Source organism: Vidua chalybeata, chromosome 18 (genome assembly GCF_026979565.1).
Source record: "Vidua chalybeata isolate OUT-0048 chromosome 18, bVidCha1 merged haplotype, whole genome shotgun sequence".
Taxonomy (NCBI): domain Eukaryota; kingdom Metazoa; phylum Chordata; class Aves; order Passeriformes; family Viduidae; genus Vidua; species Vidua chalybeata.
Window position 1 is genome coordinate 3,106,471 of NC_071547.1, and position 16,668 is coordinate 3,123,138.

At 42.1% G+C, this 16,668-nt stretch overlaps 1 protein-coding gene across 4 annotated transcripts in view; it reads right to left on the reverse strand.

The window, feature by feature from the left end:
• KDM2B (lysine demethylase 2B) overlaps positions 1–16,668 on the reverse strand; it is a 113,513-nt gene that overhangs the window by 50,200 nt on the left and 46,645 nt on the right. For all 4 annotated transcript variants that reach the window (XM_053959128.1, XM_053959129.1, XM_053959126.1 and 1 more), the window contains 2 exons: positions 9,779–9,894; positions 3,427–3,553 (listed from right to left, as the gene is read on the reverse strand). In XM_053959128.1, the coding sequence (XP_053815103.1) occupies positions 3,427–3,553; positions 9,779–9,894 (243 nt within the window). The remainder of the gene's footprint in view (positions 1–3,426; positions 3,554–9,778; positions 9,895–16,668) is intronic.

Consider the following 16,668-nt stretch of genomic DNA (forward strand, 5'->3'; position numbering starts at 1 on the left):
ATATCCACCCTGAAAAACAGCACACATTCAAATCTAGTAGGAAACCCAAATAGGCTCCCTTCTGATTTCACCTGGCAGGACAAATGTCCCAGTTGAGAGAGACAAGCAAAAGAAAAGAGAAAAAGAGATTGTGTGCTTTTACAGCAGCCTGTGATTGCTGTCATGTCGTCATTCCCCTGAGTGTTTGCCCTCCTGGGAGAGATCTGAGAAAGAACAGCCTCACACACGGCCTGGGAGGACACAGCCTGGAAATTCATCCTGGGCCTGAGGAATGGGGGAGGAAGGCACACCCATCATCTTCCACCTCATTTAGAGCTGCACTCCCGTTTTTATTTAGGGAGTGGGAAGACTCCAGGTTTCAGCCGTGCCTCCATAAAGGTGGGGTTTTTTCCTGTCTGAAGTTTTGTGAGTAGAGACATTTACAAAACAGAAATACAAAGAACAATATAAATTGCTACAGCAGCATACAAGTATCAGTACAGAGGTATCACAACACAATCACACAAATACACTTTCATGAACAGACAATGTCTTGAAAGTCTCTCTGAATTTAACAACCTTCATGTCAAAGCAAATAAATACTATGTTATAAAAACACAGTATGAAAAGTCTAAAGATATCCTTAAAATCCAACTGCTGATTAACTCAGTTTTCTGTGTTCTCCAACAATATTCATTATCAAGATAGTAATTTTTTTTTCCTTTACGCAGAAGAACAGAATCTCCACAAATTTTATGAAAACTGCTCCCTTGTGAATCCCAGAGACTGTGGGCAGTGTCCTGCACTCTCTCTGGTCAATGTCCTCCTCTACTGATAATCACTTTCTTAACTTCAAAGATCCACTACAACCACTGTACCAGAAGCTACATAAGGAAATAAAGCAGCACAACTGGAGGGTGAAAAAGAGACAGTTCTAGCACCCAAAAGGAAAGGCAGAAAGCAGACATTTATAACAAATTTAGAACAAATTTCCAGTCAAGGAAATTATTTTTTAAAAGTAGGAGAAACATTTAGATTATTCAAGAAACATTTCTGAAAATGAATACAAGGATATGAAGATTTTCTTAAACCAAGAAGGACAGAAGACAGTTAAATCTACTGAGGGGTTTGAGGAGAAGTTAAGTACTTTGCTTCATTACTCTTTAAGGAGAATACTGGGAAATTCTTTGTCAAGGGATACTTCCTCATGGGAAATCAAGAAATTGCTTGCAGATAGAGAAGTCCCTAAGGAAGAGACAATTTAAGGACTTTTGCAGCTCTGAAGAAAAGCTTAGAAACAAAGAGGTAGGGTTTGGAACATCGGTGTCTTTAGGGATATCCCATCCCTCAACAAGTGAACGATATCAAGATACAGGCTCCACAGAACAAACCAGTTTTAACTCAAAGATTACAGTTCATGGAGATTTGAGTCAAGAGGCTGCACACAGACCAGTTAAAAGAAAAGCTAAGTAAGTATTTGAAACAGTATTACTCACACAGAACAAAGCAATGCAGCCTTGTAAAGGTAAATAATGCACCTTTACTTCTTTGAATATGGCAAGTGCCAAAGTGAAAGATCCAGCAGTATGGAAGACCTGGTCTTTTGAACCACAACCCTCACTAAAATAACTCTTTTAAGGTAAAGTTTCTGCCAAGAAATAAAACCAAAACACCAAGTTTCTGACAAAACAAAAGTATACATCTCTCTCTGCCAGCAACTGAAGCCACCACAGGTCACAAGACCCTGACCAAGTCACCACCAAACCCTTTTCCAACTAGCCAGGCTCCTTTTCCTGAAGCCTTTGGAGCTGGCACTCTTTGGTTATGCAAAACAATCCTGTTCCCTCTAGACAGTGGACATCTATAGATCCCAGTGAGCTTTTATATGACTGGAATATCTCCCAGCTAAGTGGACTGAGGCACATTTTGTGGGGATCACCAAACTATTATCAGTAATTATGGAGCTGGGCTGGAATTCACACTGGTGATTTAGCTGGAAAAGGTCCCATCTCAATATCCTGAACCATCCACTCTCCACAGCTAATTTGTTCTGAAATTACACGTCGCCAATCTGGCACCTCTGCCCTGCCTGCAGGACCAGCCTCTTTCCATGCCAGTGGTTTAGACAACAGGAGATTGTTCCTTATTTTCCAAAGAATGCAGTTATCAGTTTTGTCACTGCTTTCTGAAGAGCTGATCCAAAGGGCTAATTCATCCTTTCCTCCTCTAGGATGATCTTATGAGAAAAATAAGATCATTTTAAGAAAAATAAGATCATAAGATGAGAAAAATAACATCATTCTGGTCACATAATTTCTGCTTAACTAACCTTTCTGACCAGGGTCTCAGAGCTAAAATGTGAAGCACCCAAATGCCCAGTGACCCCAAGAATTCCTCCTGGCCTATCTACACAGATTATTAGCTCCCTTAAATTATTCTTGGTCAGTAAAACTCGCTGGAGAGTGACACCTGCCCATAACTTCTTCAATCCCTTCTACTAAGAACTGTGCTCACAGGTGAACGTTTCCCTTCTCTGTCCAGAGCCTGGGGCAGTGCCAGCCATGCCAGGTTCACTTCAAGTGGCACCTCAGGGAGCAGGAGGCACAGAAATACTTCAGTCCTCCTCCACACTTAACACATATCAGTTAAGATTTAGCTTGGTGCTATTTTCAGCTATTCTGTGCTTAAAAGCAGAGGGAACATGGCCCACCACCACCTTCCATCAAAAAGAGGAAAAAGAGGGCAGTTCAGCACAGCAACAACTGGATTGGCACACATTGATGCAAAGCTCACACCAGTGCCAAGGTAATGCCTCGGGCACATCTGTCTGTCTCTCCTCTGGTCCATTTTCAGCTCTTGTTGTGAAGGGTTCTTTGACCTCCCTGTACCTGGGTTACAGATCATGGAGATTTGTGTAGGTGTTTTCTTGAGTTTGCTTTTCTGCAGCACTAGAACCCAGTCACCAGAGAATTACAGGAGAATTTAAAGAAAAGAGAAGAAAAAGAGGGCAGGTTTAGTGACCACAATGTGTTCTGTACAGGAGCTGCTCTCCAAAAGGACAAAATATCCACCCCACCAGAGCACATCTGCAATATACACATTTCTGGCTACTGAGTACTGTGCTGAACATGGCAGTAAATCCTCAACTGTTTGGCAGATCATCCCAACACAAACATTACTGAAACCAACAAACAAACACATCCAAAAATTATTTTCTGGGATCCATTTGCTAAGGGAATGTTCAATAAATGTAATTCAAAGGAGGTTGGTACTTCATGGAAACGCTTAAGAGTCAAAAATCTTCCCCACCCCAAAATAAAGAAACAGTTCATTAGAATTTCTCCAGTTCTCCAGGTCAATTTATAATCTGCTTTGCAGAAACCAAAGCAGCAGCTAGCCTGAGGTGCCAGCATCAGTTCTGAATCTGCACTCAAAGGATTCACTCACCAATTAACATTGATTCTTTCTGGTACTCTTTGCTGAGGTGGCAGCGCTGGGTCACACAGGACACGTATCTCTCCAGAACATACCAGCACATCTCATAGTAGAAAGGATAGCGGAATTTGGCGTGCACCTGGAAACAAATCAACACTGTCAGCCCATGGGGAAGGGAGAGAAGTTTGCAGCACAAGGGCCAGTCATCATTCCCATCGTGTTATCAAGAGCACAAACAGTGTGAGGAGGGGGAGGGGAGAGGGTGGGAGCAGGGAGCTGAATGCCTCCAGCATACGGAATGAGGAGCCAGCCTGCCTGCCACGACAGCATCATTTCTTGGTTCACTAATTTGTATCCTCTTGGGGTGGTGGGAGAGGAGAGGGTTTGTGTTCTTGTGAAATCATGAAACTGATGGATGGCCCCTACAGAATTATTTACCTGCTGTATAAACATAGGGTGGTCACATACAGATGTTAGTCACTAAAACTTAAAATAAAGGTGTGGGTTTTCATCTCCTAAACACTATCACAGGATTTTTATCAAAATGGCGACATTACCTAAAATGAGTCAAGCAGAAAATTCATCTTTTTCATTTGTGGTTGTCTCAACAATTTGATTAAAGAAATTACCAGACAAATTCTTGATAACTACACATTAAAGTAAAAATCCCTTATGTGGTTTACCCTTTGGTAGCAAGTTAGCTTTTGCCGCAAACAGAGTAAGAATAGAAGAACAGGATTTTGACAAAAGATCCTGTCAAGCTGTGTACTTTTTCTTACATCTCAGACCTGTTGTTCTCACACAAAAAGCTGAATTCTCCAACACTAGTTATTTGTAAGAGTATTTCAGATACAAAAGAAAACAAAGAGGGCTTCCTTCCTTTCCAGCATAGTTTTCTATCTGTAGAAGGTCACTGTACCACAGAAGGATCTGGGAAGCTCCTAAAATGCAGGAAGATATGTGTATTTGTTGTGATTCGTTAAAAATGGATGCCATGCATCTTGCATGCACTTGTACTTACACTGTACACCTCTTTCTCCTGGTGGCACAGAAATCTGCATTTTGCAGGCTCACATGCACTGCACTGGGGTTACAGGAGCTGCTTTAAAACATTCTCTGCATATTCACTGCTCCCTAAGCCCAGCACCCACCTTTAGTGAAAAGCTGAACTGCACCACAAAGGAGCGTTACCTCAGAAATAAAACCAAAACACCACCCACCACAGATCAGCCAAAAGCCCAAAGTTTGAACAGAACCACTAACCCAGCACCTGCAAACTCAGCCTCAGCTCTGCAAAGCAGGCACTGTCCAAACACCTGCATGGTGATCAAAGCATCCACTTGAGCAGATCAGTGACTTACTGGAATGCCCAGATTTGAAACCTGTCCCCAAGGTGGACAGCCAAAGAACTTGCCTCTGTTTCCAGGGCACAGGAAATGCAAACACTCTTAGCAGTAAAACAAAATGTAACAAAGGCAAAATATACTGTATTGTCACACTAGATGTATCATAGTGTAGGATTAAATACTCCATGGCAATTCCCAGAAGTTAAAATCCCTTAAATTCAACACAAATACAGCTGGCAAATCTGAACTGCTTGTTGCTACAGGTCATGCATCCAGCACTGCTACACCTTCCCAAATGTTTCCCTGTGTGGTTTGTTACAAAGCACACATACGAAAAAGGAAGGGAAAAAAGAAAAGGAAAAAAAAAACCCAACCAGCCAAACAACAATCCCCTAAATGTGAGAACATTTAACCCCAGGGCCTTTTTGCATTGAAGAAAATTTTTCCTTTAGTTTAGTTATTTGTCATAGAGAAGAGATCAAGTCACTTATGACTATTAGGGAACACAGGGGAAATTATCCATGCTAAAATATATGCTAATAAAGGAACTCAAATTTTTCCAAGAGAGCACTGCAGGAAACAAAATTTGCAAAGAATTGACTTACAAACAGGAAGCCGCCTTCCACCCCTCAGCCTTCAAAAGGTTTTCAGCCACATGCCTGGGAATATTAAAGACATCATTGCTCAACATTTGTTGACAGATTCTGAGCTTCACCAAATTTAGTTGTTACCAATGTTAATTCAATGTGAAAGACAAGGCAGTAATGCATGCAGTGCTCCCATTATGTATATCAATCTTTAATATTCAATTTGAGTTCCTAATTGCCTCGCTATCAATGTTCCAACCCACAGCAAATCCCTCCATGCCTCTGTAATCCACTGTTTGCCCGAGAAGGCTTTGCTTTTACAAACCTTCAGAAGGAAGAGCTCTCTACACCATCTGTAGACAGAGATACTGTGCAGAGATCTACAGGGCCTTCTGCCAGTAAAGAGACTCCAACAGTGCTTTAAAAACTTTTAAAGTTTGCCTTATGGAAAAGTATAGAAGAATATGCTCTTTGTGATATCCCTGAACATTTATTAATTATAACGGATGTGAACTGCATTATGTGCATGTCCATACTCTTTCCATTGTACACTCATAGGCAAATGAACTCTTAAGGGCAGGGGAGGAGGAATAAGAGAAAGAAGGAAAAGAATTAAAAATGTTCTGTGATGAGTTCCAAGTGTAATATCTGAGACAGACACTGCCAGAGGACTGAATTCCTCACCAGCAGGGAAATACACTGGATCATCTAATAGGCATTTCCAGCTCTAACTTCTGTGATTAATAATTTACAATCCACTGGAAAAAAAATTTAATTATTCCTGTACAGCAAGAAAAAATTCTCTCTGGAATATGATCCATTTCTTCAGTTCAAAGTGAAAATATTTGAGAGATTTATATGCCCCTCCAAAAACAAAAAAAAAACCCTAAGCAAGACACACGTTTTCCTGAAAGAAGTCATAATCTCTTCCACAATGCTCATTAAAATCATTACAAACTCCACTTGTGTTTAATCAATCTCATCACACTATTGAAAAGCAATTTATGATTATTTACAAAATAATTAAGCTATCCACTTAATATGTTATCTTACATTCCAGAAAACCAAGTGAATAGCAAACACCATCATCTGTGAGTGACCACCTTACGTATATATTCAGAGTGCCCTTGTTCCCACCACGTTTCAATTTTTTAAAGCAGTTAAATTTAGATTAATTGGGGGTAAGTTTGATACATTCTTCCTCTTCAGTACTAGAGAGCTGTATCACCCCTGTGCCAAATGATAAATCCCTGCATGGCATCCTGCTCTGCAGTTCCTCAAGCTGGGCTTGCAGAGAGCTAAACAGCTTGGCCTGTTTGACTGGCTGTTAATTGGCCTCCAGGAAAGCCAGGCTGCAAAATGAGAGTCTCTACGAACTGTAAGGCTGGAGAATATTTGTTTACCTCAATTGCACATTAGGAGCTGTTTCCCACAATAGACATGTTTTTTATTACTCCTTAAAACTATTTTTAAATGGCTACAACCCTCTTAAAAAGTCTCCCAGGGGTATGAGGAATTAAGTTAGAATAAGCATGACAAGTATATAAACTAGGCAATTTTATCAGGCTGTAAATCAGCATTACCATTTCAACCCTGTATTTATTCTTGTCTGAGCTAAGACAATAACAACTACACCTAGCATAAAAATGACTTTGAATATCAGCAATCAAAGATGATTAAACATTACATAGCAGGTTTAAACACAGTGAAACCTCCATAAAATTGCTCTGTACAAAATGAAGAGGAGAAGCACACCTGTATTACACTTGGATTTGAGTGTGGCAAATTACTTTGTCAATCACATCATGTAATTTACTTCTGTGCCATACACAATGGAAAGATCAATACTGATGAGAAACTCATTTGCAGTGTGCTCACACTGGCAAATTTGGGTGAACTACACTGTACTGAGTCTGCCAGACCAGCCAGTGTATGAATGGAATTAGTTCAACAAATAAATGACAAAATTTGATTGACAAAGCAAATAAGGTAGTACACACCAGAATTCTGTTTTGAAACCATTTCCCCTTCAAGATTCCTGCACGATATTTTTAGCTGGGGGTGGGGGGAGGGAGTGTTATTATTTCTAAATCACAGTATTGATTTTCTGCCTTTTATCAAACTTCTGTATGCCTTAGCTGCACGGCTTCTATTTTGTTTCTGTGCAGAAATTCTTGCTATTCTTCAACTGTTCACACAGTTCTGATTTTATACATCTGCCCACGAGCACAAGTTTGTGAGCACAGGTACAGCCTGTGCGTAACACGTTGCCAGCACACAGCAACATCCAAGAGCTGAAATTGCTTCTGTGAAGTCGTGGATGTTCTGGGCTGCTGGCTTTCTTTTTTTTTTTTTTTTTTTTTTTAAAGCACTCCACTATTTTTGCAAGGAAAATGATAAAGAAATGCACAGACTTCAAAGAAAGTTTAAACAAAAAATGACAAGAACAAAGGTCTGATTTGGGATTTCCAAATGTTGCAGTATCCCTTTCACAATTAATGGTGACAGGACAGTTTTCAAGATGCAGATACCAAACTCCCACAACCTCCTCATACGATCAGTGTGCCAGTAAATTTTAAAAGGCATTTCAGTGTAACTAGCTGGTTAATTCATAGAAGTTACCAAAATATTTGACTGTTATAAGGAGTTTTGCCTTCTGGCATAAAAAGCTTAGAAAATCAAAGCTGCACCCAGCTTCCCAAGGAGAAGGGCCTTGAAGCACAACTGAGCAGCTACAACCCAAGGTGTGTGATCCTGGGTAGCTCAAGTCCTGTGTGAACAAAATGTCCATTTTTATACAACTTAAGGAAAAAAGAGCATTTCCTGCCCATCTTCCCCAAAGACTTCAATGGAAATCACTCATTTCTGGCATTGATCCTCCCTCCCAGTCTCCCCTTCTCCGTTCTCCAAGTGCAACATCCTTCCCAGCAACAACACACCCTCCCCTGCTCACCTGCATGTATTGCTGGTTCTTATTAACAGTCACTCTGGAAACCTTCCTGTGCCCAGTACCTCTGCCAGGTGAGCCCTTCCTGCTCCTGTCACCATAACTTTCCTATCAAAGTCTCTCTGCACTTTCTCAAGACACTTGACACTCTCACCTGTTCAAAGCCAGGCTGAATCCACTCTGGTCTCTACCTCCACTTCTGCTCTCTGCCACACTCCTCTGTTCTAATTCCCCCTAAATTTCAACTTTTGTCTTCATCTCTCTTCCTCTAAGAATTCATTTTTGTGCTACTCTTCCTTAAAGTCACTCCAGGAAACCCACTGCTCCCACCACTGTTTGGCAATGTAAAGATTACCAGGCCTTGTACCTGCTGGGAAGCCAGGGAGGCTGGGGGGAGGACACCTCACTCCCACTGAGTCAGAGATGTACTTCAAAACAACTTGTATTTGCTCCAGGCCTATGCACTCTCACTGCAAAGCAATCTGGGGTAAAAGCCAACTTGGAGCAAGATCTGTGCCCTCTTGTAGGGGTGAACTGCACTGATGTCCACAACACGCTATTTTAAGACTTCTCAGTGAAGAAGAATTGCTATTTCCTGCCATTTTGCCAGCCCAAATCTCCACTAACACCAGAGCTGGCACCTGTGTCAGTGGTTTATCAGCACTGTCTCAAAGTGAGGCCTCCAAAATAGTCCCCATCTGGACTGCACATCTCTCTGGTCCATTTTTATATCAGAATGCCACAATAGCCTTGCACAGGTAATTTAACAGCCTTCTAAACCAGAGCCACTTCCTTCTGATCCTGCTGCGTTTTGAAACTCAATGGATATGATGAGTAGGTGCCCTCTTTATTAACCAAGGATAAAATTGTCACCCCCAACAAAGAGGTGGCACAGTAATCTCCCCAGCCTTTCCCTTAGGGAGGTGCTACAGCCAGATGAACATCACAACCTTCAGATCAAGGTCCCACCCCAGCCTCTCCGTTCCAAGAAATTCTTGCATGGTATCAAGTCACTGTAGTGACTGCCAATTACAGAAGATGTCATTTCATACACAACTTCTACACAGCTTTGTCAATTCAGCTGTGGGCAGCAGAACCAGCCCAGTGCCATCAATTCTCCAGGATCAGGCATCCACCCCAAGTGTGCACAGAGAGGTGATAAGCAGAGGGTTACCAGAAATACCAGTACAAAGGTCTGTAAAGTGCAGTATGGTTTTGTGCAAAAGGGAAGGTGTTTTATGGAAGTTTAACAGGCAGACAAAAGACATAGAAAGGACACATCTGTGGGAAGCACATGAGTAAATCCCACTAAAAATAACCAACATTTGAAAGTCTCATTACTTCATGTTTACCTCTTGTTTCAACGACTCTGACACGGAGATCCCGTCAGTTGTTGTTTGTCAGAAGGGAATAGGAGGGAGAGACTATGACAGATCATAGTCACAAAGAACTGCTCAATTAAAAAGAGAATCAAGCATCCTTACCCTTGTTCTGTCCTCAATTTCATAGATGCGAAGCTGCATGGGAACATTAAAGCTATGCAGGATATTTCCACCAAACACCAGAGAATCTACTGGAGTATAAACCGCGTGTATCCACCCTAGAGAGGGAAAGCAAAGAACTGAGAATGCCTCGTGCTATGTAGCATTAAAGAGCAATTTAAAATCAAATTTTAACAACCCTCTGAATCCCACTGTGCTGGGGATGAGAGGTTAAAGCAGTGAAAGGTTAAATGGGATGCTCACAGCCACACTCAGGACTAGTCACAGCAGAAGGGCACCTTGTGACGTGCAGTCTTACAACCCTCTGTAAATCAGTTCTATTTATTCACCCAACACTTACAGTGTTTACTGAGCACACGCAAGTTTATGACTCAACCACATCCATGACTAAGAAGTAAATTCAGTCTGTTCCATACACTTGGCTCTCAGACTGGCACCTCCAGCATGGCTGCAAACCATGTCAGCAGTGGTGGTGGGCCAAGCGTTGTGGAACTGGACCGAAGCACACCAAACTTCCTTCACACTAGCACCAGAACACACCTTCAGAGGTAAAAGATTTTAAATAATTACCATCCCTCCTTCAGGGGGTGAAAGTTTCATCACCTACGATCAACTTCCTGAAGTAACCAAGAAATCATTTTCACTGCAAGCCTCAAGTTAAGGGATTTAACATTTCTGGTACTGGAGCTGATGAGACTGTTCTGACCCAATCCTACAAGGGACTGAATTAATTTCACAGGCTCCAAAGAATCTTCTACCACAATGAAAATCCAGGCACAGCAATTCAGACAGCCACACACCAGCTCTTCTGCCTCTGCATTGTTTGCTTGGTCTGTCAGGAGCTGAAGCTCTGGCTATGCAAGACTGTAGCCTCTGATCTCTGCAGTGAAAAAGGAATTGATCCTGCTAATGATCTGGGACCCACAGAGACCTGACACTTTTTTTCCTCTTCTTTTTAATGAAAAGCATTACAATTTATAAACCAGCAGACAGCAAAGCAACATGGGGGGCAGTCAATTTTCTCCTGACTGTGCAGTAGTTTCCATTAAAGCTGTGGCAGCTTTCCCTCACTTCCAGATCAGTGAGGGAGCAGGAAAATGCCATTCAGCCTAGAGGGTTTTCCAGCCAGCAGCCACAAAAGTGCTCCTCCACAACAATTTTTCAACCATAAAGGCCTGCAAAGCTCTATCTGGGAAGTCCTTGAGCCACAGCAGATGGCAGGGCTGGGGCTTTCGTTTAAGGGCATGTTGGTAGGACAGTGATAGGAAGGAAAAGAAATCAGCACTAGAATTTTCTCCCTAGAAACACAAGCCTGGATATATTTTTCTGAATTTTAGAGTCACAGAATGGCAGAGGCTAGAAGGGACCTCTGGAGGTCCAACCCCCATGACTAGCCAGAGCCAGCTGCACAGAACTATGTCCAGATGGCTCCATGGTATCTCCTGGGATGAAGACTCCATAGCCCCTCTGGACAACCTGTTCCATGTTTCAGTCAATTTACAGGCCTGACTCCACACACTAAATGTGATGCACATAAAACCAGCGGGTGGCTCGTGGCCCAGGCAGCTCTCGGAATTATTCCATCTTTCCTTCTCTGGTCAGCAAAATTTCAGTTACAGAGATCCAGCCTCTTTATTACTTCCAAATCAAGAGCAATCAACTAGAGAGGATATTTTTTTTTTTTAATGTAAGGGTAGGGTGGCAACTACACACATCAACACTATAAATACTTCACAGCTGAAGTAGTTCAGCACCTCACATGAAATACATCAGTCTGTACTAAAAGCAAAAAACAAACTACTACAAAAATACATGATCCTCATCCTAGTCTTTGGGAAGGAAAACAGATCCAAGGTCAAGGAAGTTGGGGCCACTGCTTCCACTGGGTAAACAAAGATTTCTGTGGTTGGGGAAAAGAATGGAAACCATGTGCTGAGGCAAATCTGGGTCCCCAAAGCCAACTCATTGGCTGGGTGCTGAAACACCCAGGGCTGGTCTGCGTGACAATCCACCTTAATTGTCAGGTTTAGAGATGAACAAACTGAAACTTGAAAAAGTGAAATGACTTTCATGGCCCCACAAGTGAGTGGTGGCAGAAGACAGAGAGCTCAGAACCAGGCAGTTACCAGCAGAACACTGAGGAGTCCTCAGCACCACTTCCCACAGCAGTTCTCTCAGCACTGGTGTCAATGTCCAACCTTAGTACAGCTGTTATTTTAGTGAAATTATCAACATCATTCAAAATACAATTTGTTATCACATATTTACAACTTGATTAAAAGGATTGAGTGAGCTGATTCTTGTCCTGTTTGAAAGGTTAAAAGGAGATATCCCTTCATTTAATAATCAATAAAATTAAATCCCATCAATGCAGTTGTTCTTTGAGTAGGTGCTTCCACTGAAACCACACAGTAGCCTTCTCCTACAAATTTTATTTTCTCAGTGAACATTTCACACTGGAGTGCAGCTGGTTTCATTGTTTCCTAGTCTTTGGGTCTCTCAACACACCTTCCTTGACTTCTCAACGCTACCCCCACGAGATGCCAAGGGCTTTTGTGTTAATAACTGCTAGACTTTATTGGTAGTAGTCCCAATATTTTTGGGAGAAATGTGGAAGGATCTATCACTGGCTTGAGCCAATGCTCCAACAAATGGTGTTCCAGACATGACAAACCCTGCACAGAAGAATAATGAACACAAATATCGTTTCAAGCATCTATTCTTGCAGAGCTGGTACAGTGCAAACTGAAAATCTTCTGTAAAGTATCTGAAACAACCTCTGGTTCTGTGGAGGTCTTTAATTCCCTACTTGCATTTATAATCCAGGACAAAACATCTTACAAGCAATTAGTACCTTCAGCTCCCAGCTGCTGAATTAACTGAACACTAGGTCCTTCAAGATGCAAGTATTCTTAATAAGAAGACTGAAAATATTCCTGTTAATGACACAGTTGTCAGTAGCAAAACCCTTTAATAACACAGCGCTAAAATCCATCAGGATTGGGAAAAGAAAAAAATAAATGAGAGACCAAGCAACAAAATCATCATATAAAGTCCTGGGAAGTCAAATTCCTACCCCTGCCAAGGCAGGGATGATTTCCAGGCATAGCTCTGACATAGGCACAGATGATGCCTGTGGGTACCATCCCCTCACTGCTGAAGTGCTGAGCTGGGCAGTCCTGGGGAATCCCAGATTTCCTGCAGTCCATGTGCTCCCACAGGCAGCATCCAGCTCAGCCCCTCTACAGGACACAGCCCTGTCAGAGGAGTCACCTGCGCATAAAATAGATTTTGGTCACTCAGCTGTGCAGCATTTCAGTCACACTGCATCCCAAAATAGCTTCCACTTGCCTGAGGAACGTACGTGCATAATTGAAACTGCAGAGACACCAAGAGCACCAAGAGGTGGATTCCAGGGACACAGGACAGAACGGGCAAGGTTAGACAAAAGAGATGGGAAAACTGACAAGGTACAAAATCTCAGCAAGATTGGCACAGATGTTACAGAGAAAAAAAAAAACCCAACCCCATGAAAATCTCTTGTTCTAATAACCAGGCTGTGTATGGAGAAAAACTGGAGGTCAGCACCAGAAAAGTAGAAGAAGGAGGAAAGAGAGATGAGCAGAAAACAGGAAACAGTTTCCATCAGGGTAATGTATTGTGGAAATGAGCTCTGAGGAAAGAGAAGCTTGGATGGCACATTCAATCCATTCCCACAGCTTAGCTACAGCACGACTCAGAAATAAACTGAGGAGGATGAATGTTCATTGTGACCATTTGCAAACAAAAACACCCATTTTGTCAGCTCCCCAATTACCATGGTTTTTAAAGGGGAAGACAAACATCCAGAGCAGGAGGTGCTGTACATATGGTGAAGACAAAAGGACAGCCAAGGGATTTTCTTTAATGTCATCCACCACACCCCTGCCTCACCTTCACCTGTGCTGTTACATTTTGCTGGATGCATTGAAGGTCTGTTGACATTTTAGATCATGTCACCTGTGCTGAACAGCCTGTCACATCTGCTCCTGTCTGTGTCTGACTTCCAGCTCTCACAGCACAAACTTGCCACACAGCCTCCAATACTGACACCTCTGGAGTGAATTCATCAGTTCTCTCCTCAGTGACTGCTCTGTGCTGCTCACACAAACCCTGCTACTGCTGCACAACCCTCTGTGTTTCAGGGCTTCGTGCTAGTCAGGAGATAACATCTCACCTCTTGGTAATTGTCTCAAAAACGGAGAAAAATGCCAAAATTTTAATTTTATCCTTAATGCTAAAAAAAAAAAAGCACCGTAATAATATCAGAACAACTGGAATAAGGGTGGAAAAAGTCAAAAGTCAGTGGAACAAGAAATCGTTAATTTTTGTCTGAAAGCCACAAACAAAAAAGCACCTGCTAAATATTACCTAAAGCTACAATTAAATCCTACAGATGAGAAGAGGACATTGACTGTGTGGCTTTGAGGACCAGTCATGAACTAGGAAGATTCTTGCCCCTGGGTGCCCATTTCCCAAGCAGCCTGTGCCAACAGCAGTGACAGGAAGGTGGAACCAGCCCGGCCCCAGGGGGCAGCTCCTGCACGGCCACTGCCCAGTCCTGCCCACCACAGGCTCAGCCACGTGGGATAAATGGATTTGGGAGCACAGACACTGCAGTCACTGCTCACAGCCCTCCTGTCAAGCCTCAATAGGAAGACCATCCACTTAAGGTTTTTCTAAAGTTGATGGTTTTTATTTCAGCTCCTGGCGATCAGTAAGTGCTTTTTCCTTCCCAAAACAATCCTAGTGTATGAAGCCAAGCCAACACTGAGCAGGAATTCTCTTCAGGAGACTCAGAAATGCTCTCAGCTGATTTACAGTTATGAATTATTCCACCACTCCTAAGATACACTTGAAAATTTAGATGTTATCATCTCTAGTAAATCAAGAAGGTAAAATTAACAGTAACAAACACTTTTTCTGAACAGTTAAAAGAAAGATATGATCTCATTATCTTTTGAATTTTATAAAACAAGTATTATTAAACATTGCAAACTTGTTAGAAGATTTCAGTGGGCTGCAAATTCCTACTCAAGGATGCAATCATCCATCTGAGAATAATGAAAAAGAATATTAACTTATAAAGCTATGGGGCAAACAGCCTACAAGCTCCAAGCCAAAACCATGCTGCATCTGTTTCCATTAGTAACTGAACTGATATTCTGCCTTGTGATATAGAAGTTGCCACACATTTTCCTGCAATTCTATAGCAACTTGGGGTGGAAAAGATGAAATATATATGTCTCAAAAATAAAAAGTGACTAAAGAGATAACCTGAGAGTGGGCACTGCCAGCAAATCTCAAAAGAAGAATGACTCCATCATAACAGTGCCCACAACCAAATCTATCATGGAAAGATCATGTTTACATTTTTAAAGTTAAGTATTTACTATTTCTGCCCCAGTAGTACAAGCAATACAGCAACTCTCAATCTTATATTGTTTTTAAGAATGAGGCAGAGCTTGGCATTAGGTACAGAATCAAAAATCCAGCATCATGTTGTCACCTTCCATCTAAAAGCAGACACTTAAAACAAAAAGCCTCTCCTCTTTGATCCTCTCCACCAATCTTCTTCATGTGGTCCCTGAGGTTCCAGGCATAGAGATTCCATTAATGTCAGTGGAAGCTCAGAATGGGAGAAGCTAAACAGCAACCAAAAACAGCCAGGCAGCTCTGCAGCCCTAGCACAACACCCTGCAAAAAAATGTACCAGCCAGATTTTAATAGCCTGTCATTCTCCCTGCTGTAAGGGCTATGTGCCACCTTCTGGCCCCATCACACAATAATCCATCAAACTCTCACTGGCACAGCAGAGGTGACCTAGGACCACACACTCCTAATAGGCAAAATGCCACTGATAACCACTGAGACAGCATCTGAAACACTTTGAATCCCTGCAAATAGCTGCCTGCAGTTCACACAGAACATCTCTTTCTGTCCACTCTCCTTCCCAAAAACATTCATCTGAGAAAGGTCATTATTTCTGCATTTGACTGGAGACAAGAACTCTGGAGCACTCTCAGGTTACCACAATAATTAAGAGATACTCTAACAGCATGTTTCCATGCCAAAGGCCCTGAAGTGCAGTACAGAGAACATAAGAAAAATAAAGTAAAACAAACAGCTTACTCCTCAGTGGAACACTGCCAGCTCCCAGGTGAAACACAACTGTTATGAAATTGCATGCAGCAACATGAGAAGTTTGAAGAAGAACCAGAAAGGAACACCATCCAGTTGACAGCAGGTCACCCTGTCTGGATTTTGATCGTAGGAATGTTGAATAAATCAGCACTGCAGAAGTCTTCTGCAATATCTAATGGCAGCCCAACATCTCACCTCTTCCATGGACTCACATGAAAGCTACAGATTTGAAAAGCCTACAGTAAGATCAGAAGACCCAACCCAAGCCCACAGCTGCTCATGAGCCCACTGCCTCTGCCCAGTGACAGAGACTCAGAAAAAGGCTGTAAGAAAGAGAGGATGATAGAGCAACCCTTGGCAGCACCAGCCATCTCCTCCCAAAGAAATTAAATTCAGGATGTTTGCAAATTTTCTGAGACCAATCACACTGCAAACCCTGGAATCAACTTACATCCACAACAAATGTGGCAACTACGTTGGAGGTCAGCAAAACTGGTCTTCACAAAAGAAAAAAAAAAAAAAAAAGAAGAAAATCCAAGTTTATCCATATTCTGGCAGATAACATCAGTGACAATCCAGAACTGGGTGGAGTTCACCTTTTCAAGACACTGAGTGCTCTCTGACTTCACAATATTAACAGGCAAAAACACAAATGCAAGACACATTTTCCACAAGATACTACAAGCTGT